The following is a 24,741-nucleotide window of genomic DNA, read 5'->3' on the forward strand; positions in this document are numbered from 1 at the left end:
CATCTCAAACCCTTTATGCTACGTGATAGAAGCCAATCTCAAAGTTTGCCTGCTGTGTAATTCCATTTAAATGGCATTCCCAAAATTACAGAACGATTGAGCCAGATAACAGGCCAGCATTTGCCAAGGTCTGGGAAGGGGATCAGAAAGCTTGATGGCAAATCCTGTTAGTGATGGTAGTTACCATGTAGTTACACATGACAAAATTCATAAAGTAAATTTAGAATTCATTTATTGAACGAAAGTGAACTATATTGGATGCAAAATTAAATAATAATAATACTTGAAAAGAAACAGCAAAAAGTCAGTATACTTTTATGTTCCCACCAGGAAAAAGTATGTAAGAGTTCCTGAGTCCAGACATCCACAATTGACTGAATATATTTAAAATTTTCACAAACCAAAATAACTCTATTTTGTTTTGCATTTATTTAATTAAAATGAGCTTGCACATTTCATGTATTTAGTAGTATATGTATTCACTCTTCTGCAAATTTATCTTGATATCCATTTATTAATTAAGTTCTTGGCATATTTTTAATGCATTACAGACACTCCTCAGAGTTTAGGATATTAATGTTTGTTACCTGTTACAAATATTTTCTCATTCTGTTACTTGTGTTTTGAGTCAATTTATGATGCAATTTTTAAATACACAAGTTTTTTTTTCAATTACCCAATATAACCCAAACATATCAAGATTCCTTTTGCTTTTTGTTCTTGTTGACTTTTGCCTCCCCTGCTGAGGAGGAGATAAATTATTCACAAGTATGCTCTTGTAAGTCTTCATATGCTTGATAATTTATCTCTTTGATCAAGTTTAGTATTCAGCTTATTATGAGAAGTTTTTTTTTTTTTTTTTTTTTTAAAGCACAGAGGCAGAGCATGCTTGTTTTTGAAGCAGAAAGAGCCAGTGGAAACTTGTAGGTCCAACATCACTAGCCTGGGGTACTAGTGAAAGCTAAGTTGATCTGCCTGAGCCTGGAAAACGGCCAAGTTTGGAAAGAAAGATCAAGACGAAACTGATGGACAGACAGCATAGGACAAAAATGAATAATAAGAAGCTGCGGTGAGGATGTACATGTGAAGGACTGTGGAAACAGCAGGGAATTACAGAAGATGAGATTGTCAGAGCAGAGACCCATGGCTGAAGCCGTGTATGATGGTAAAGCCAGAAAAATTAAGATGAGACACAAACAAAAGAGTAAGGCTGACATAGCAAAGCAGCATCTAGTTGCTACCCAGAGCGGTAGCAAATTCAGGAAGGGAGAGAGAGCAGGGTAGTAGTGTCTCTGAGCGCGGAACACATGCAGACACGGAAGCAGGGTAGTGGGTAAGGAAGGAAACAAAACTAAAAGTAGGACCCTGGGGCTGGACTATACAGTTCATAGGCAAAAACCCAAACCAAAGAGCCCGCTGGAGGCCCACTTATCACAGAAGAAATGTATAAAGTGTCATCACAAAACCAAAGCATCACCATTATATGAACTGGCACAGATCATAGCAGAACCACAGCAAGACAGACTAGGTGTTGCCTCTTATGACTTACACAACCATGACTTCGCTAATTTGAGCTAAGCAAGGTTTACTTGCACAGCATCAGGGAGAGACAGACTGCAACTAATTCCATCTGAGGGTACAGGAGGATTATTGGAGCTGAAATCAAAGTAGTTCACTCTAGGTATTACGTAAGAGGTAAAAATCTAACTGATGGTTAAGAACTTAGTAGTTTGGAAGAGGGGCTTCCCTGGTGGCGCGGTGGTTAAGAATCCTCCTGCGGATGCAGAGGACACAGGTTTGAGCCCTGTTCTGGGAAGATCCCACATGCCACGGAGCAACTAAGCCCATGCGCCACAACTACTGAAGCCTGTGCGCCTAGAACTCGTGCTCTGCAACGAGAAGCCACCGCAACGAGAAGCCCACGCACGGCAACGAAGAGTAGTCCCCACTCGCCACAACTAGAGAAAAGCCCGCACAGCAACGAAGACACAATGCAACCAAAATTAATTAATAAATTAAATTTAAAAAAAAGAACTCAGTATTATGGAAGAGGAAACATTCAAAAAACAATTGTCCAGAAAGCTGAAAATAATCATCATGCATACATATACATTTACATTTATATATACTTCTACAGACACGTGCATATATGTGATCTTCTTGAATTACTGAATGTTCAAATGTTTGATCAAAACTCATCTTTATTCTAAAAAAGTCAATCCAACACTCAATTCTATTCAGAAACATTTTTTATAGATTCGTATCAATTCAACAAATTTAAAGGTCTGGCAAATAGTGGGTTATAAATAATTACGTTAAGTAAAATGATGAGCCTGATATATATTAGACAGGCTGGGTCCTGGGACCCTTTACTGGAGTGCTTGCATCTGGACAAACATCTCCTGGAGCAACAGAACGCAAAGAAATAATAAGGGACTAAAAATAACTGCATGCATGCATAGTTGGGGCTATTATGAACAATAAGATACAAAAAGGGCACAAACCAACTGTCATTTCTGAGGTGCTGGGAGCAAAAGCAGGGTACAGTGGATGATCCCTGCACACAGCACCACCAAGCGGTGGTCAGACCACCTAAGCAACCCCTCCTGCCTGACCCATGGATCTGCACCTACCCTCACCTACCCCATTTAAGGAACCAGTTCACCCCTCCTCACGTCTTTCTCTGACTTATTTCATTTAGTATGATAATCTCTAAGCTCATTATATCTTTTTAGTGAATGATTTCAATGACTACTGCCAGGATTATGTTGGGTCATGAAGAAACTGAGATAGAAATTACAGCGTCTTCCCTGGAGACACTCTGGCGTTCATATGGAAATCGTAATTCATAACTAAGGTTTGTCTTAAGTACAATGAAAATCCAAAGGAAAAGTAATTAACTTCACCAGGTGGAGGTCAAGATAAGCATCACAGGGCTTCCCAGGTGGCGCAGTGGTTGAGAGTCCGCTTGCCGATGCAGGGGACAGGGGTTCGTGCCCCGGTCCAGGAAGATCCCACATGCCTTGGAGCGGCTGGGCCCGTGAGCCATGGCCGCTGGGCCTGCGCATCCGGAGCCTGTGCTCCGCAACGGGAGAGGCCACAGCAGTGAGAGGCCCGCATACAGCCAAAAAAAAAAAAAGATAAGCATCACAGAGGAGGTGATATTATGGGCTGAATCTTGAAGGATGAGTTAGGATTTTCCAAACAGAGAATAAGGATAACAGTTCCTCAAGTAAAGGAATCAGCATGAGTGAAAACCACAAGCAAGTGACAGAATACATCTTTAAGACGTGGCACAAAATGCTGTCATTGCCTCATGTGTCTCACAGGATCAGGGGAGTCATGAAGGGCGTGTAGGATCTTCTTCTTCCTCCCACCAGGGCTCCCTCCTTCGTCAACCTGAATCCTCAGGGTTTTATTATTAAAGAAACTCTTTCCTTACAATGTCTTCAGAAAATTATTTTCTACCTGTCCTGCAGGCATAGGAAACGTGGATTTAAAGTACTGAATAAAAGTCAAGACTGGGCTAAAATCTCAGAGTCAGCAAGTAGATAAGAGATCAAGCCATGTGAATTAATAAGAACATCAAGGAAAGCATGCAGTATAGGAAAATCCATACCAAGGATGGAATTCCTGCAATCACCGAAATTTAAACGGCTGGGAAGGCAGAATATTCAGAATCGTGAAACTATACAAAAATAACGATCCTAAAAACTAAAAGAAGAAAGCATCTCTACAAAAATTATAAATACTAGCAAATGCAGCAGAGAAGGAGTATAAGATGAGTTAAAGAGGTACTTATTTGGCAACTAGAAAGTCATGGGTAACAGAATTGGGAGCAGTTTTCGCAAAGGGCTAGGTGCACCCCAGGCTGACGAGCAAATGGAAGTCGAGGAAGGAAAGATGGGAAGTACCAACTCTTCTTTCAAGGTGGTCGTAGGAAGGGTGAGAACCAGAGAAGTCAGGAGATAAGCCTGTGGCCAAGTAGAGTTGAGGCTAAAGTTGTGTTTCATAATTTTTAATTTTTGAGACAGCTCTAAACATGGAGAATTATAAACATTTTTGTGCGCTGGAAGAAAAGAGAATGGAAACAGGTAATGAAGAAGGTAATAGATGTGATAAAGGGCATAGGTGGAACAAGTAATCTTGGAAGGAAGAGTCCAGAAATGTCTCCATGTGAGACAGAGGGAAAGGCAGCATCAAATACATAAATTAAGAAGTGGAAAAGAGGAGAGGTTATAGACTTTTACTTTATGGCCTCCATTTGCCTTTTTAATAGGAAGACATTTCAAATGCCAAGAGTTAAGTTTAACAGGAGAAAACTGTTAACATCAAGTGTGCAATACCATGTACCAGTTCCTAGGGCAGCTGCTTCTCCACATATGATCTCAGAAAATCCATATAGCTCTGGCAAACTAGGTATTGAAATAGAGAAACTGAAGTTCACAGAAGTTAAGTACTGACCCAAAGTCACACAGGTAGTACATAGCAAAACCTAGACTTGAAATTTCACCAGTCTGGCCCCAAAGCCTCTATTACTTCCACTGCATTATTTTGCTCCTACCCCACTTCCAGAACAGTAGTGACTTGGACAATGCCAGGATTGTTAATTGAGGACCGTGAATGATTGACCATATGAACATGGGTCCATCTGAATAGTAATGGTGACAACCAATGTTCTCTAATTGTCTCTAGTACAATTCAGCAGTTCGGGAGCAGGGTTAGTAAATCACAAAGGTGAAGACAAAAAGACCAAAGTAGTTCGTTGTGTTTCATTAATATCAGTGCAGTGAGGTCGTCACTGTGTCAAGAAGGGAGTAAAATCTGGAGGGATTCAAGGATTGAGAAAATAGGAACGTGTCTACTGACAAATGATGATGAAGATCAAGTGGAGATCAAGTGTGGAAAAGCTGTGGAAGGCATAGATTCACGGAGAAGATGCCTGAGTAGAGACAATTATTACCATCATCATTAAACTCTTACATGGCACTTCACAGTTTACAAAATGCCTTAATATAGTTGGTCATTCAGGAAAGCAGCACAGCATAATGGACAACACTTAGCCTTGGACCATGTGGCCCAAATTTGGCACTTACTGGGCAACAAGAAGAAGCCACTTAATTTCTATTCTATTTCCACATTGTTATATGAGAGCAGTAATTCCTCCCTCATGCGAAGTTATAAGCATTAAAGCAAATGAGCAAAAACATCTGGCACATGGTATGTACTCAATATGCGGTACTTATATTTATCAAGACTCTTTGGGGGAAATTTTGATTCATCAAATAAGACTGAGGTAGACAATATTACTTCATTGATAAGTAATTTTAGATCTAAAAGATGCCCTCTTATCTCATTTTACAAAAGGGAAAATGGGGGATTAGAGAAGAAAACAAACTTGACTGAGGAGACTGAAATAGGATGAGACTAGAGCTTGTTAATATTGCTTAAAATTTCATTCCAAAAATAAAACTGAATCTACAGACTTATCAATCAAGCTAGACCGACTACCAAAGTCTGACAAATGTTTCAGATATGAGGATATGGATAGACATATAAGACCTTATTTAACATTCTAATCGTAAAAGAAGATGGAAGGCTTTTGTTAGAGAAAAAGAGGAAAGGTGGACACAGAAGCTTATTTACCCAAACGCTAAGCACAAAAGTTATTTAGGCAGAGAGAGAGAAAAATTGGGGCATCTTAGCTTTCCAATGACACTGAAGATATACCTAGTGTAGGAAATGCTGAAGAAGACAGTAAGATCAGTAAAAAGGTGGCACAGTGGCCAAGTGATATTCTACCCAATATCAGGATAATAAAAGGGCTCCATTCTGTTTGTCTCTTATATTACTTTTTTCTTCATTTTCTTGTAGGAAGATGATGGTAATAAGCAACACATCAAGAATCCTGAATTCCTATCAAATTTCTTCTCTTTCTTACCTTTTTCTGTCCAGATGTGTCATCTGTGCAAATGCTGAAAAGAAAGTTTTCTGGAAAATACTTCTACAACGATGTAGAGTTTTAAAAGTTAACACAATAAATGAGTAAAGATGAGTTTACTTACTTTTTAAAATATGTTTTAATTTCCCTTTGGAAAGTAAAACCTGACAAAGTTCAATTTGCCAGACTGGAATAAGCAAGTCATTGTAATTGTCAATATTTTAATTAGGCTACCAAATTTAACTCTATGTACATGTGTTCTGTTTCATGTCCATGAATTAGCAGTATAGTGTGTGATTGAAGTTATAACTAATTTAACTTGACTCCACTAACAAAATCCAAGTTAGCTGTAAGGAGGCAACATATTACTTAATCACCTAATGTTGTTCAAATGTCTTAGTGAAAATATTCTTGAAAACAAGAAAGTCCCAAGCTAGCATGCTTTGTCCTTAGAGTCATTGTTGCGATGAATGCCAAATGTATCTTTAGAGTTAGAGAACTGAACATCTTCAGGCATATTTTTTCAAAATTTCTTCAGACGCTTTCATGAGAGCATTTAAAAAGTGAATCCATTTGGCATCATTTGCAACCTAAAGCAGGCTAATGCAGCTATTACAAAACATCCACCATTACTCGATAGCCATCAGAAAAGGAAAATAAATCATCTGGTTGCCATAGAATTATAAATGTGGAAAGTGATACACCATGGTAACATTAAGATTTTGGCATGAGGTACAAAAGTCCATATGTAGAAAGTCTGTGCTTTTTCTAAGTAATGGACTTACATTATGGACACGATCCACTCTTATATAGAGAATTATGCCATAATTATATCTCAAAGCTCAAACATGGAAAAGTTAATAAAAATAGCTAATTTTTATTGAGGTACCACTTCACTATTGGGCTATATACGATTTTTACTATACTTTTATATTTAGAAAATTTTATGTTCAATTATATATATATATATATATAATCTATATACACACATATATACACATATATATATAAATGAAAACTCCAGTACTCCAAAATACAAAGCTTTTATTATTAATCTCTAAACTCTTCCTTCCTGATGAGAACTATGTAACACATCTTTTTTCCTGGATTTACCTTGATTACCAAGAATGTCAATATCATAATCAGGAAATATTGGTTTTATTCTCTTCACCTGTTCCTCTTTTCCTACTACCACTTCTTTTTTTTTTTTTGCGGTACGCGGGCCTCTCACTGTCGTGGCCTCTCCCATTGCGGAGCACAGGCTCCGGACGTGCAGGCTCAGCGGCCATGGCTCACGGGCCTAGCCGCTCTGCGGCATGTGGGATCTTCCCGGACCAGGGCACGAACCCGTGTCCCCTGCATCGGCAGGCGGACTCTCAACCACTGCGCCACCAGGGAAGCCCCTCCTACTACCACTTCTAATATTTAATCCAACTGTTCTCTTCCACCATTTTCCCCCAATTGTATTTTTGACCCTTGTTTTAAATTTTCTATTAGTTTCAAAAGGAAAAGGAAAAGGGTCATAATAAGAACTATTTTTAACTCTTTTCTCTATGTCTAACACTGAGCCGGACATTTTACATTTGCTCTGTCATCAAGTCACCCAGCAAACCTATTTGGCAAATGTCAAGCAGCTCTTAAATGGCAAACTGAAGACGTCAACTAAAGAGTTACTCAAAAATCCTAAGCCTCAATAAATATGTGAAAGTGCTCAACTTTCTAAGTCATCAAGAAAATGAAAATTAAAACCATAATGTGATTCCACTACACATTCAACAAAACGGTTAGGAAAAAACAGACAGTACTAAGTATTGTCTGTGGAGTGTGGAGTAACTGGCACATGCATATATTGCCAGGGGGCACAGAATCGGTACAATGACTGGACAACCGTTTGGCAGGATTTACTAAAGCTGGACATACACATCCTCTAGGACCCAGTAATTCCACTCCCAGAACATACTGAGCAAATAAATACACAGGCATGTTTACCGAAAGACATGCACAAGAATGTTCACGGCAGCATGGTAACAGCACTGCAACTGTAAACAAACCAAAGGCTCAGCCAAAGGAGAATGGGGTCAATAAATGGAGGTGTATCCGTACAAAGAAACACTACACAGCAATGAGAACACATGAACCGTGACTATATACAACACAGATTAATGTTACCATATTATTAAGCAAAAGAAGCTAGTCACACAAAACATGATGTGCTGTATGGTTCCACTTACATAAAATTCTAAAAGAGGCAAAACTGATCTATGGTGTAGAAGTCAGAACAGTGGTTAGTTTGGCTTGGGCAGTGGGGGAGGTAGTGGATGCTGACTGGAAAGGATCAGAGCAGAGATTCTGGGGGGCTACTGGTGATTTTTTTTTCTTGATCTGGGTGTTGCTTACACAGAGGCGTTCAGTTTGTGAAACAGAACATGGGTACATTTTTTTTGCAGCTGTGCACTTTTCTTTATAAGTGAACAAAAAAGTATACTTAAAGAATGTCTCTGCTTTCTATGTTATGCTTCTTAATTTATATTCTAAAGGCCAGAAAAGTAAAAACAAATATTTATCAGGTTATCACCAAACCTTTTCAAGAGTTGGCAGAGTCCATAAAATAAAAAGAAAACAGTATGTATATAGAGGGGATTTGTTTATTATGGAATTTATAAGATAGAGTCTATCTTATAAACACTTTCACCAGTTGAACCAAATAAAATTATTTTAAAAAGCAAAAAATATTTATAAAGTTATCAAAAAGCAAAGATTCACCAAATTTAACGGAAACTTTCAGATCTCAAAATAAAGTCCAGAAATTTCTTAATCAGGGCTGTTAGAACGTTAGAGGTTCACATCAAAGTACGAATGTAACAAAATCCTTTCATTTATTCATTAATTTGCTCACTCATTCATTCATCCCATGGTTATTGATTATTAGATTCTAAACACTAAAGTGTTTTGAGGAAGTCCACAATCCTTCTAGTGCTTGGGTAACAAAGGCAAATGCCCATCAGGGCCAGGTGGAGATGGCAAGTTAGCAGAGGCCTGGTGTAAGCGTGCATCGTGTGAGTGGCAGGGACTGTGCAATATTGTTAAGCACATGCCCCTATGTGTGGAATGGGGCAGCAACTGCTAAGCACCCACTGATTCTTTTCATGTCAATTCAACAGAAATCACAATTTACTATGTGAAACCAACCGGTTTTCAAATGTAGGGTCTTTAAAAGAAAACAAACAAGAAACGCTGTGATAGACAAAGCACATCTGTGAGCTGAATCAGACATATGGCTGCCAGTTTATAATGTCTGATCAAATTAAAGAGACGTGATGCTTACTGGGCTACAGCCATGAGAAGCTCGTTTGTCCGTTAGGTGCCCAACCACTTAAGTACCACATTCATTCTCTGTTTTGCTGTAGCCTGAGAATTAACGGTTTAAAAATAAATCACTCAATTACATTATGGCTCATTCTTGTTATGAAATACTATGCACCATTTAAATGAATGAGATAGAATTATGATATCCAAATATATAAATAGTAATGTCTATGAAATATTTTTGAGTAAAAATTAACAAAATCAGAACTTCAAGTAGAGTACGTGTTTTGCTCTTACACGTAAACACACACGTGTTTGGAAGAATAAATATCAAACTATTAACGTAGGGGTGCCACAGAAGAGGTGGGCAAAAGTTGGTACTGGAGCACTTTCACTTTTTATTTTATTGACCTTTTCCATGTATTCTATGTACTCAGTGGGAAAAAAATAGCCCTCATGGCAGAGCTCACTGCTCCCTGATGATCTGGCCTGCTACTTCTTTAATTAGGTAGAGTTCCGGACCAGCATAAGCCTCTCCTGATCCCGTATCTCCAGGGCCCAATAGGAAAGTGGCTCAGCAATACAGCATCACTTGCTTTTCTCTGCACCTTCCGTTGGTCCCAGGCACGTGGTGCTGGAGAGTGGGGTTTCTTACTAACTGCCTCACATGCAGAGCACACGCAAGAGCGTCAAGCAGTCTGCCTTTCCAAAAGCTTTCATATAATCATTCTCAAACAAAAACTAGCCCAAGGAATCCTGTTTTCCTTCCCACCAGAAGATCATGTAACCAGCTTTCAGTATTAAGATTGACAGGAGAGAGAGACCTTGAAGGAACAATCCCTCTATCAAAGACATTTTAAAATAACCTTAGGGATATTAAATCTCACAAAAATAATAGACTGCAAGCTCCTGGAGAAAGTGTCATGCTCACCTTTTTATGTCCCAGAGGTTGAAATATTACGTTTTCTATCACCTGCACTGAAAAATATCTTTTGATTTGCAGTAAAGAAAGCAGAAAAACAATGAAGAAAATGGTTGAACACCTGATGGACAAGATAGATATAATTTCTTTTAAAGTATCGGTTACTATTTAAGTCTTTTAATGCTAGTTTCTAAATAATAAATCTTGATACAGTGTGATAAGAAATTTAATTAACCTTCTTTACCTACTCAAAAAATTGTCTTTTTTTAAGATAGAAAATAAAGAAAAAATATTTTTCCTTGTGATAGTAACTCTTAGGATGTCTTCTTTTTAACAGAACTATTGCCTATTTGATAGCTATGATGATAGTATAATTTCGTTTTTCACATTTAACTTTTAATATCTATTCCAATGGATAAAATATTTCCATTCTTCCTACTTCAGAAAAAAAGTATTGGGGTTTCCCTGGTGGCGCAGTGGTTAAGAATCTGCCTGCCAATGCAGGGGACACAGATTTGATCCCTGGTCCAGGAAGATCCCACATGCCACGGAGTAAATAAGCCCGTGCGCCACAACTACTGAGCCTGCGCTCTAGAGCCCGTGAGCCACAACTGCTGAGCCTGCGTGTCACAGCTACTGAAGCCCATGAGCCTAGAGCCCGTGCTCTGCTACAAGAGAAGCCACCACAATGAGAAGCTCCACATAGCAACGAAGAGCAGCCCCTGCTAGCCGCAACTAGAGAAAGCCGGCGTGTAGCAACCGAGACCCAATGCGGCCAAAAATAAATAAATTTAATTGAATTAAACAAAAAAGTATTATTGTTAGGTAATCGCTATTTTCTTTGCTTATAATTTCCATTACACCTCCAGTCAAAAATACCTGTACAACACATGGTGTCCAGAATGAAAACCTCATAGACTGAGCTCAGAATAAAACATAAACCTGACTTCATAGGGTCATACATATAACCTTTTAATCACTTATTTGAAATGAATATAAAATAAATTGCCGTAATTTTTAAATCAATAAAACATTTCCATATATTATTTTCATATAAGTAGATCAGGAAATTACAGACCAGAGTTGTCCTTCAAAATATTTGACCAACAAGGCTTATACAAATATCTTGATACAAATTATAATATAGACATTTCTGTTAACTAACAGCTAATTTAATATATAAAAATTATCTGAAAAAATAAATGTTGCTAAATACTCAATGTAAAGTTTCATGTATTTATTCTATTCAAATGACTAATGCTCACCCTAGATTTTTACAAAATAATTTAAAATTTATTATCTTTAACATTTTTTTATCTACTTTTAAGATAACTGCAGGTAAACCAATAGAAATAAATAGGGACCTAACAGAAACTCTTTAAGAGAACAAATTTGAAACTCCTTGAAATTTTGTGTGTTTAAAAGCTGGGTGTGACAAGAGTTGATATTAAACAAAATAATTTGTGATATCAAAATATGCGTATTTCTTTGTGAAAAACACAAAGAATATTAAATGCATGGCTATACTGATCTCAGTTGTGTAAAACAAACTACAAAGAACAGTCATATAACTCTAAGAGAGTAACTTTTTAAACCTCTGGGAATTGTTATGAGTTTTGCTGGCTCTCCCACTGGGATTTTCACTCTGTACTATAAGCAGAAAATAAAAATTTAAAAATCCACTAAGAAACAAATATTAAGAACCTGTGAGGAAAATATATCTGATAAAAATCTATGTACTCATAACATGTATGTTTCAATCTATTTTGGACACTTAAGTATTGTTGCCTGAAAAGATATTTTCAATATTTATTTATTTATTTTTTTGCAGTACGCGGGCCTCTCACTGTTGTGGCCTCTCGTTGCGCAGCACAGGCTCCGGACACGCAGGCTCAGCGGCCATGGCTCACGGGCCCAGCCGCCCCACGGCATGTGGGATCTTCCCGGACCGGGGCACGAACCCGTGTCCCCTGCATCGGCAGGCGGACTCTCAACCACTGCGCCACCAGGGAAGCCCAAGTTATTTTCAATATTTATTGAAAATAAAGGGTTTAAGCTCTAAAGGACACAAGAGATAATATACAAAACACATGACTCTAAAAGGCAAGAATCTGTTACGTCTGGATAGTAATCTCTTACTGGCACATCAGAAAATATTTAACTAGGGAATACAAACAACTAGAAAAATACATAATTTCCAGTCTACGAAGTACAAACGTGAACTTGGTAAAAAACATTATTTGGGTACAGTTCCTAACGTATTTTCAAAGAGACTTATACTGGATTGAGTTAATGTATAACCCTTTTGATTTTGAAGCTGACAGTATCCCAACTTAAGTAGCTGAGCTGCTACTTTCTGCAGTAGATGAAACGTGTCAAAATCATATAGTAAAAATCAAAAAGCGCGTTATTGATTATCTTTGGTGCCAGACACATTTGCATGACTAATACAGTCTGCGTACTTAACAACTGATGTAAATAGGCTTTAAATTAAAATACACTGAGAAAATTTACCCTACACTAATGAAATACCACAGCAACCTACATTCAAATGCTATGCTCTCAAAGACAATCAAATTTTCCCAATTTTGAGCAGGCAAAATTTGGAGGCGGCCCACAAATTCACCCCTCAGTCTTTACAGTTCTTACAAGGAGGAATGTTAGGATTTTTTTTGTTTTTTTTTTTAAGAGGAGAGCCGTGGACAAAGTTTAGAAAAGAATGACTTTTATTTTTCACCCTTCGCTCTGTGCCTTTGCCTTGCCTCCCCCAGAACCATCCTCTTAAAACACCTGTACTTATTAATACAATCTTCCTTTCATATAAAGATATGTAAATGAGAGTATGGTAGGCAGAATACTAATGGCACCCAATATTCCCACCCCCTCTTATAGAGGTTTAGTATAATCTCCACCTCTTGGGTTTGGACAAGACCTATAAATACGGTAGAAACCCCCCTCTAGATTATAGTACTTTATATGCTGATGGTATAGTAATTCTCACAGTTAGGTTATACTATATGACTCCTTAGGAAATTGGACAGAAAGATTCTCCTGTTGGTTTCGAAGAAGTATGTTGTCATGTTGTGATAGGGCCACGTGGCAAAGAACTGCTGGGGGCCTTTAGGAGCAGAGAGCAGCCCCTGGGTGACAGTCATCAAGAAAATGGGGGCGTGAGTCCTACAACTGCAAAGAACTGAATTGTGTCAACAACTACAAGAACCTGGAGTACGACCCTGAGCTCCAGCAACACGGCAGCCCAGGCAACACACTGATTTCAGCCTTCAGAGACGTGGAGCAGTGGAGCCAGCTAAGCAATGCCTGGTCTCCTCCCGCCCCACAGAAACTGTGAGATAATAAATGTGTACTGTTTTAAGCTGCCAAATTTGTGGTAGTTTGTTTTGCAACACAGAAAACTTATACAAATAGTAGCATGCTAATAGCATTGAGCTAAAGTCATTGTGCTCTTAGAGAAACTTAGGTTGTTAAGTGATGAAAGCAATTTTTATTTTGCAGCAGTTCAAGGCCTTTGCCAATTCTCTAGAAACATGTTTTATACCTGAACCTCTGGGATTTTTTGTTTTTTGTTTTTTTTTGCGGTACGCGGGACTCTCACTGCTGTGGCCTCTCCCATTACGGAGCACAGGCTCCGGACACACAGGCTCAGTGGCCATGGGTCATGGGCCCAGCCGCTCCGCGGCATGTGGGATCTTCCCGGACCGGGGCACGAACCTGTGTCCCCTGCATCGGCAGGCGGACTCTCAACTACTGCGCCACCAGGGAAGCCCCGGATTTTTTTGTCTGAACCTCTCTATATTCAACACATAATTTAGATTTTCTATGAAAGCTGAGTAAAATTAGAAGTAGACATAAACTTGTAATATTTTACATAGTACTTTATATTTGTATAGCATTTTATTATTTAAAAAGTACTCTTGGGACTTTCCTGCTAGCATTTTATTATTTAAAGAGTACTCTTGGGACTTCCCTGGTGGCACAGGGGTTAAAAATCTGCCTGCCAATGCAAGGGACACGGGTTCGAGGCCTGGTCTGGGAAGATCCCACATGCAGCAGAGCAACTAAGCCCATGTGCCGCAACTACTGAAGCCCGTGTGCCTAGAGCCCATGCTCTGCAACATGTGAAGCCACTGCAATGAGAAGCCTGTGCACCACAACGAAGAGTAGCCCCCACTCGCTGCAACTAGAGAAAGCCCACATGCAGCAACAAAGACCCAATGCAGCCAAAAATTTAAAAATTAAACAATTAAAAAATAAATACATAAATGGTACTCTTAGTGTAACAGAGAAGAACAAACCTGACTCCATGCTGGATCTATTCCTTTAGTTCTAACCTTTGTGCTCCGTTGCCTGTGCTTAGTCATGCTGGCTCTGCACCTTCTGTAAAGGAATGTTGCCTACAGCCTGACATATATATCATAGCCCATTCTCCAGGCTCTGACCTTTAAAGGTATAACTCCCTTTCATTCATACAGAGGTAAAAAGTTGCAGAACAGAGAACAACAATTGTCTTATTGTAGGTTTATAGGAACATCAGTGACCTGACCTACACAGACAGCTGCAAGAACAAAGGATTCTGGCACTAAGAAGTTTGCAACAACCTGCCATATCCTCTCCCCTTTTAGGATAAAAGAAGCCTGAATTCTCACTCGGGTAAGATGGCTTTTTGTAACACCAGTCCACCACCTTCTCAGTCTGCTGGCTTTCTGAATAAAGTCACTATTCCCTTTGCCCCAGCAACCCGTCTCTAGATTTATTGGCCTGTCGTGCAGCAAGCAGTACAAGATTGGACTCGGTAATATGAGATTTCTGAGAGGACAGCAGCAGAGGCATACATTCTATTTTCCATAAGTTCTCTCAGAAAAACAGATGGATCAACTAGAAATGCCAAACGACAAGCTCACAGACAACACAACACCTACAGCAAGGTGGCTATTAAGACATCTCCATGAGCCCCTAAGTACCAGCAGGTGTGGATGAACTACTGCAAGCTATGAAACACACAGGGTATTAACATCTTGCCAGAGGAAGCAGAGAGAAGCAACCAGGTTTTGTCGAATGTGAGAAGAAAATAACTCTCATATTTCCAATAAGCAGTCACTAGTAGTGTAGTATCGCTTTAGAATGTCAGGTGAACCTGGGAGGAATTCTTGCTGGTTCAATCTGTGGGTGATTTCAAGGGGCCTGAGGAAAGAATGGAGTCCTATGAATCCTCAAAATTAACCAGCCCATTTCCCTTCCAAGAAGAAACTGCTGGAAGTGGAATACAATTTGTCCAAGAGGAGGGATAAAGAAGGTCAAGGGAAAGCAACAGCCAGACAAAAGAGAAAAAGATCATGGCCAGAAGAATATCTATATCTATATCCATATCTATATATCTGTATCTATAACCATATCTCCATAGTTTTGAAAACTTGACAAAACAAAACAGAATGGTGAGTTCTAAAATGTAAAGCTAGACATACATCTACTCTGATCCACACTTTCCTTTTAAAAGTTCAGGAACTAATTTTGTATAAAAATGAGCCGTAGAAGAAGATGCCACCTGAATCTACCACAATGTTACCATAGGATAAAAGAATAATAAACAGAATAACATTACCACAGACAATGAAAGTTTGCCAAACAGACATGCCACAAAGTAGATGAGAATCAAACATAACTTAGTATTTCAACAGAAGTTAAGAAAAGATAGAAGAAATAAAATACATAAATCAAAATTAGGAAAACTAAAAAATGAAGTGATAGAATTCAGGAAGGACTTTGAAATAAAAAGAAAAAATAATTTTGAAAATGAAGACTAAACTAGAAGGGGCATAAGAGGAAAAGATAAAACAAAACCAAGAGTTTACAACCTATGAGGGAAAAAAAGGTGCAAATAAAAGCAAAAAATAAATGATTCAATCTGGGTGTCTGTTACACAGGGGTATTCAATTTGTGGACGTGATCTAGCAATACATTCACACGCTGTGTACATCTTGTATTTATATTATACTTCAGGAAAAAATTAAAAATAATGAAATGAAGAAAGAGACAAAAGTGATTCAAGAGAAAGTTGGCTTTAATCCTTTACACCAGAAAACCATGATTTGCATCCACATTTTACTGAAACTCCTCTCATAAATGTCTCCAAAGACTTTCTAAGTCCAATGACACTGACTCTTTGAGACTTGTAACACCTCCTCATTTCTGTGCTATCCCCCTCTCCTATTTTCCTCCTAACCTTTCTAGTCACTTCTTGTTAGTCTCCTTTGTGGGTTTTTCTTCCTCCACTAGCCTTTCAAATATTGGTGTTTCCGGACTCTATATTCAACTATTCTCCCTTTTTTACTCAAATTCTCTTCCCAAGCAATGATATCATACCTAAAGGGCTCAGCTTTCACACATATACATGCTGTTAATTCTCAAATCTGCATTTCTAGTTCTGGTTTCTCTCTTGAAAAATAGCCCTTTACATCCAACTGTTAATGAGATCTCTCCACTGACTATAAGACAGTCCCCCGCCTTGTCAAACTTGCTTCCCACCCAGCCCTCCTTAACTCCAAGAAGGAAAGTGATATCTTCTTGTTCAATAAATAATTTAAGTTTCCCCATCTACTATCCTAAGAAAAACCTTTCAACACTCCTACACTTTTTATATCCTTCTCCATATTTCTTTTCCTTAACAATTCTATTTCTGAATTGAATAGGCAATATTACTGCCTTTATCACAATTCAGTCACTTCTTCATCTCCTACATTCTAATTTCTCATCCCTTTACCAAAACTGCCCTCTCTGTAGCACTGATAATGTTGTCTATTATTAATTTTTTTCCTTTCACTCTTACAAGTGTGATTCTAATTTGCACTGACATGATTTGCCTTATACTACTATGTCTGCTCAGTCTGTTTACATTGATATTCCCTAAACATTCTACTGTCACCTAAATAATGGCATTTTCCAAGTTACTTTGATAAAGTGAACGGCAGAGAAGGAAAGCAAGAGAAAAAAATACGATAGAGAATGAGGAATAGAGAGAAAAACAGAAAGGAGAGACTCCTTCAGGGACCATTAACTCCCTAGGGTTCAATAATTCAACCTATTCTGATAACACCCTATCCTAGCTGCAGGATCAATATTTCAAATAACTGTACATGGAAATAAAACAGTTATAACTGAGAAACACTGAGCATTTTTTATGTTCTCACAGAAACATACTCTTATCTTCTTAGCTTCCTCTTGCTGTTAAGACTGTTTTTCTTCCCAGTCATCAAGAAATAAAATTGGAATTGTTTTTTGATTCCTTTTCGTCAGCAACATCCAATAAAATGTTAAGTTATATAAACTCCTGCTGAGTGGCTTCTCACATCAGCTCCACACTTCCTTTCCTTTGCTATTGTGACAACACTCAAATATCCTCATGATCTCTCACAAAGACTCTTATAATAGTTCCCTTTAATTTCTCTCTGCCTTTCATCCCTCTCTGCTTGAATCAATGCTAAATATTACTAATGACATGTCAATCAAACACTCTGCTCAACCTCCTTCCTAGTCTCCATGCTGTTTTTAGAAATACCTACAGAATCCCACTGTCTAGCATCAACGTCATCCACCAATTTGCCCCAGCTTTATCTTCTGTTGTTTCCCAACCAACTAATGTCTGTGAACCTATTCCATATGTGCCTATCTCTGTGTTTTTTAAACATTTTCCTTGCCTATAACAATTTGTAATTTTTCATTCCCTCATATGAAATTTTATCAAGCCTCCAAATGGAGTTTTGGGAATAAATCTCTCACTGCCCTTATTATCATCTGACCACATATTCCTTTTATGACACACACAGAATTTTTTTCAAAATATGTTTTTAATCAGACCTAATATTAAGATAATTACATGAGAAAAATATTCAACATTATGTATATGAAGGTGAACTACATGGAGCTCCACGTCTACTAATGACAATGAGGCTTGTACTGAACTAACTCCCACAGATAATGATGATTAACTAAGTAAAAAAGTACAAAAGAAATTATTTGAAGGCAGTGGATTCAGTAAGAGCAGACAAAGACTGGAGAGTTTTTCACTCAAGGAATGTCCTAATTCATGTGGGGAGGAATGGCTAGAACTCAAGCAGAAAGCTAGAGACCTTCTAGCTTGGAAAGGCATAGGACAGAAATGTAAGGTACCAGATCAACTTAAAAGTGAGAAGGCATATCCAGCAACTGAAGGAGGCGCCCTGAGATCTGTGTATATACTCTTTCCCAAGTCCTTAGCTGACACCTGAACTGCATGTGCAAGCAGACCCTGAAAAGCAGTGGCTGGAAAGTTACAAGAGATGCGTGGATGCTGCCCATTGCAAGGTAGTTTTGAGTGTGAGTCCAGCCAAGTAAACTGTCTGCTAGAATAAAAACAGACTCTCTTCAAAGGTAACAGAGTTCAGAATCAAGAATTAAAGTACATAATCTATAGTGTTCAGTACAAAATAAAAATTACTAGACATGCAAAGAAACAAGAAAATATGATTCATCATCAAGAGAAAAAACAGTCAATGCAAACCTAAAGTAACCCAGATGTTAAAATTAGCACACAGGGATTTTTTTTTAAGAGAGAAATTTAATTTCTTGTAATTTATTTATTCTCCATTCACAGCTACCTCATACTTCACTTTTTTTTTTTTTACATCTTTATTGGAGTATAATTGGCTTACAATGGTGTGTTAGTTTCTGCTTTATAACAAAGTGAATCAGTTGTACATATATATATGTTCCCATATCTCTTCCCTCTTGCGTCTCCCTCCCTCCCACCCTCCCTATCCCACCCCTCTAGGTGGTCACAAAGCACCGAGCTGATCTCCCTGTGCTATGCGGCTGCTTCCCACTAGCTATCTATCTTACGTTTGATAGTGTATGTATGTCCATGCCACTCTCTCGCTTTGTCAGAGCTTACCCTTCCCCCTCGCCATGTCCTCAAGTCCATTCTCTCTTTACTCCTGTCTTACCCCTAGGTTCTTCATGACATTTTTTTTTCTTAAATTCCATATATATGTGTTAGCATACGGTATTTGACTTTCTCTTTCTGACTTACTTTACTCTGTATGACAGACTCTAGGTCCATCCACCTCATTACAAATAGCTCAATTTCGTTTCTTTTTATGGCTGAGTAATATTCCATTGTATATATGTGCCACATCTTCTTTATCCATTTATCCGATGATGGACACTTAGGTTGTTTACATCTCCTGGCTATTGTAAATAGAGCTGCAATGAACATTTTGGTACATGCCTAATTTTGAATTATGGTTTTCTCAGGGTATATGCCCAGTAGTGGGATTGCTGGGTCATATGGTAGTTCTATTTTTAGTTTTTTAAGGAACCTCCATACTGTTCTCCGTAGTGGCTGTACCAATTCACATTCCCACCAGCAGTGCAAGAGTGTTCCCTTTTCTCCACACCCTCTCCAGCACTTATTGTTTCTAGATTTTTTGATGATGGCCATTCTGACTGGTGTGAGATGATATCTCATTGTAGTTTTGATTTGCATTTCTCTAATGATTAGTGATGTTGAGCATTCTTTCATGTGTTTGTTGGCAGACTGTATATCTTCTTTGGAGAAATGTCTATTTAGGTCTTCTGCCCATTTTTGGATTGGGTAGTTTGTTTTTTTGTTATTGAGCTACATGAGCTGCTTGTAAATTTTGGAGATTAATCCTTTGTCAGTTGCTTCATTTGCAAATATTTTCTCCCATTCTGAGGGTTGTATTTTGGTCTTATTTATGGTTTCCTTTGCTGTGCAAAAGCTTTGAAGTTTCATTAGGTCCCATTTGTTTATTTTTGTTTTTATTTCCATTTCTCTAGGAGGTGGGTCAAAAAGGATCTTGCTGTGATTTATGTCATAGAGTGTTCTGCCTATGTTTTCTTCTAAGAGTTTGATGGTGTCTGGCCTTACATTTAGGTCTTTAATCCATTTTGAGCTTATTTTTGTGTATGGTGTTAGGGAGTGATCTAATCTCATACTTTTACATGTACCTGTCCAGTTTTCCCAGCACCACTTATTGAAGAGGCTGTCCTTTCTCCACTGTACATTCCTGCCTCCTTTGTCAAAGATAAGGTGACCATATGTGCGTGGGTTTATCTCTGGGCTTTCTATCCTGTTCCATTGATCTATATGTCTGGTTTTGTGCCAGTACCATACTGTCTTCATTACTGTACCTTTGTAGTATAGTCTGAAGTCAGGGAGCGTGATTCCTCCAGCTCCGTTTTTCGTTCTCAAAATTGCTTTGGCTATTCGGGGTCTTTTGTGTTTCCATACAAATTGTGAAAATTTTTGTTCTACTTCTGTGAAAAATGCCAGCGGTAGTTTGATAGGGATTGCACTGAATCTGTAGATTGCTTTGGGTAGTAGAGTCATTTTCACAATGTTGATTCTTCCAATCCAAGAACATGGTATATCTCTCCATCTATTTATATCATCTTTAATTTCTTTCATCAGTGTCTTATAATTTTCTGCATACAGGTCTTTTGTCTCCTTAGGTAGGTTTATTCCTAGATATTTTATTCTTTTTGTTGCAATGGTAAATGGGAGTGTTTTCTTGATTTCACTTTCAGATTTTTCATCATTAGTGAAAAATGGCATTAGGAATGCCAGAGATTTCTGTGCATTAATTTTGTATCCTGCTACTTTACCAAATTCATTGATTAGCTCTAGTAGTTTTCTGGTAGCATCTTTAGGATTCTCTATGTATAGTATCATGTCATCTGCAAACAGTGACAACTTTACTTCTTCTTTCCTGATTTGGGTTCCTTTTATTTCCTTTTCTTCTCTGACTGCTGTGGCTAAAACTTCCAAAACTATGTTGCATAAGAGTGGTGAGAGTGGGCAACCTTGTCTTGTTCCTGATCTTAGTGGAAATGCTTTCAGTTTTTCACCATTGAGGACGATGTTGGCTGTGGGTTTGTCACATATGGCCTTTATTATGTTGAGGAAAGTTCCCTCTATGCCTACTTTCTGCAGGGTTTTTATCATAAATGGGGCACACAGGGATTTTAAAACTGCTATTAAAATATGTTCAAAAGTTTAAAGGAAAATAGAGTCATAATAAATAAAAATATGGGGGAGCACTCAGGATAGAAATGGAATATATACAAAATGAAAGTTCTAGAATTGCAAAGTACAATATTTACATGGACCATTAATGGAGTGGGCTTAACAGCATATGGGAGATGTCAGAAGAAAGGGAAAATAAATCAAAGGTATTTATCCAACTTGAAAAACAGAGGAAAAAAAGATTGAATAAGAATGAACAGAATCACGGTGATCTGTGGGACACTGCCCAAAAGTCAGTCTGTCTGTCTGTCTATCTATCTGTTTATGAGTCCCTGAAGGAGAGGAGAGAGAGAATGAGGCAGAGATATTATTTGGGAAAAACAATGGCCAAAAATTTGGTGTAAAACATATACTCTGTATCCAAGAATCTTAATATCCCAAGAAATATAAATATCAATCTCTCCAACACTGTCACCACACACACATAGGCACAGTACAGAGAAACTACTGAAAACCAAAGATAAAGAGAAAATCTTGAAAGATAAAGCAGTTACAAACAGGATAATACCAGCATGAATGAAACCTAAATCTACATGAGAAAGAGATTAGACAACAATAAGGCATTTCTGAGACGGTTAAAGAAAAAAAAATGTTAAGCCAGAATTCTATATCCAGGGAAAATATCCTTCAAAAATAAAGATGATATGAAGGCGTTTTCAGATAAATGAAAACTGAGAGGATCTGCCACCAATAAATCTGCAACACAAGTTGTATATATTCTGACTTTGTATTTATGTATACCTGTGTGTTTGTATACACATATGTACATATGCATATGTATATACATATGTATACTTCGTATATTTGTATATATGTAAATATTCTGACTTTGCACTGGACTTACTTGCCTTCTAATGTTCCCCTATTATATTACCTGCATTGTTTCTTTAAAATAATTTAGTAAATATACTGTGATGTGTTTGTGCACGCTACTTAATTTTAATCTACAACTAGGGGTGGTTAGTTAACATTTAAAATATGCTAATCAAAAATCCTGCCTATAAGGATGCTTAACAGCTGAAGTGCCTCAATCAGGGGCACTCTCCAAAGGCAGCTAGAGCGAGCACTTCAGATACTGCTAATTATGTGTGCACATGTGTGTTAACTAGTATCAGGAATATCAGAAATAATTTTTCACTAGTGAAATGAATGTTGCTCTTCATACGTGGTGGCTGAAAATATTTTATAGTCACTGCTGCCCTTTCATAAATGGGGTCCAAGAATCAAGGGAGTAGCAGATGTAAGCTATTCTATACAGGACGGATAAACAACAAGGTCCTACTGTATAGCACAGGGAACTATATTCAATATCCTTTGATAAACCACAATGGAAAATAATAAAAAAAAGAAGGTCCACATGTGTACAACTGAGTCACTTTGCTGCACAGCAGAGACTGGCACAACACTGTAAATCAACTATACTTGAATTAAAAAAAAAGAGAGAGAGAGTGTCTAGCTGCTTAACTACAGATCATCCAGAGCTCTGCTTTCTGTGTCCCATCTTGATGCAGGATTCTGCCTTCTGACGACAAGGGAAGGTAACAGATCCTGACATCAGTATATTGTTTAGTATGCTTATTCACAGTGAACTGTGAGAGTTTACCTAGTTTGCTGAAACCGCTTATATGACTGAATGTCAAGCCTGCTTGTTAGTAAATATAATGTGGTGTATGTGGCAGAATTCAGGTGGGATTTGCTTTCATGATAACATACCATCTAGTGGTGGGGTCTCAGGAGAGGACATGTATAGCTCTCATCAAGTAAAGTTTATCTTAAGTCAGTTTGCAATCTCCCCCCAGACCAACTCTACCTCTCCCACCTCACCTGGCCAAGAAAAGGAGTCATTACAGGATCAACAAGCCTTTGCATGTCTTTTAAAAAATACTCCAGGTAGTAATTTATTTTCATATATGCTTGTATATATATGTTCATATGTATACATATTCATTCTAGTTTGGCACTTACACCAATAAAATTTTATATAAGAAGACAATAGAGAACACAGTTTGATATTAAGAAATATTTTTAAGCGGACAAATTAAGTAAATGAAATTCTTCAGTGAATGAATACATAAAGAATTAATTGGTTCACAGATTTTGTAGCTGGCAAGAATTTTAAAGCCCCAGAGAGATCGATTATCTGACTCAAGCAAGCTTAATCAGAAGATCACAAATGCTTTTCTCTTTTGTAGGAAGAAATGCCACAACCTTTCTTTTAAAACAAAGTTCTTTTAAGCATTACTTTTGATAATTCATTGAGAGCAATGAATGAAATCATCATACCTCTAAATGGTATCCAACTCTGATGAAGGCACAAAGGGGGTCAAAAGCTCCAGTACCGCAGGTCAGAAGGTGCGTCCTATTATAGTGATGCAAAACCCGAACATAATTTGCACACTCACTCTAAAGCAGGAAAAAAAAAAAAAAGAAATTGATTACTGTAATGAATATGTTTAGTTTTTGATTTTTGCTTTTCCGAGCCCTAGAAATCTCATGTATAACCCACACTTGGTTAGAGAAGGCAAAGGGGGCAGATGAAAAGAAGACAAGGACCAGTGGAAGAAGAGACAGAGGTGACCAATACAGCGATGTATGAATTACATTTAATAATGCGAGTGTATCATTTTCATGTATTCTAGTACATGAGGAATTTTAAAAAAGCACTGTTCAGAAATTTATCCAGGTATATTTACATGGCAATATGTTTCACTAAATAATTAAATTCTTCCCAAACCTGTTATTTTTTTAAATTTCATATAAACAATGAATCAGCATAAAGTCAGAAAACAAATAACTAGAAAAAGCTTCATTACCCTTAAGGGAACATAGGCAGACCTTAGGGCACTACAGAGTTTTGAGGTTTGGGCAAATAAGTCATATCTTCAAACTCATAAATTCATAAAAAGTACTTTCATAGAGAATTTTCAAGTAAACAGATAGAAAGCTAACTGATAAAAATAACATTTCATACCTATCACTATAAGATTACAGTCCTGAGATCAGCAAACTTTTTCTATAAAGGACCAGAGGGTAAATATAATTAGTCTGATGGGCCATCTGGTCTCTACTGCAACTATTTACTTCTGCAGCTATGGCATAAAAGCAGCCGTTGACAACAGAAAAATGAATGTATATGGAAGTGTTCCAACAAAACTTCATTTATGGCAGGTCACATTCAGCCCCAGAGCTCTAGTTTGCCCATAATGGGATTCAACTGTAATCTTATCAAGGACAGAATCTTGATTTTACACGTCTTTGTATTCTGTAGTTAATCAAACCCAGTACCTGATATACACTCCATGTGTAACAAACTTTTAATAGATCAGTCATTAGTTGAGTATGCTGAGTGAAAAAAAGTTTAAAATGACTTCAGACAAAACTTGGCTAAATTAATTTTAGCAAATACCTTGTTGGCAAAGCAGGTACTGCTAGTTCATTTAAATTATGAGAGAAATACTAAACCCTTTTATTGCT

At 37.7% G+C, this 24,741-nt stretch overlaps 1 protein-coding gene across 1 annotated transcript in view; it reads right to left on the minus strand.

The window, feature by feature from the left end:
* The window catches only part of SEMA3E (semaphorin 3E), a 106,320-nt gene that overhangs the window by 65,247 nt on the left and 16,332 nt on the right, over positions 1-24,741 (minus strand). The window contains exon 3 of the mRNA XM_029233841.1: positions 23,551-23,670. Within this exon, the coding sequence (XP_029089674.1) occupies positions 23,551-23,670 (120 nt within the window). The remainder of the gene's footprint in view (positions 1-23,550; positions 23,671-24,741) is intronic.

Source organism: Monodon monoceros, unplaced genomic scaffold, assembly GCF_005190385.1.
Source record: "Monodon monoceros isolate NGI ecotype Baffin Bay Population unplaced genomic scaffold, NGI_Narwhal_1 Super_Scaffold_2, whole genome shotgun sequence".
Classification (NCBI taxonomy): Eukaryota; Metazoa; Chordata; class Mammalia; order Artiodactyla; family Monodontidae; genus Monodon; species Monodon monoceros.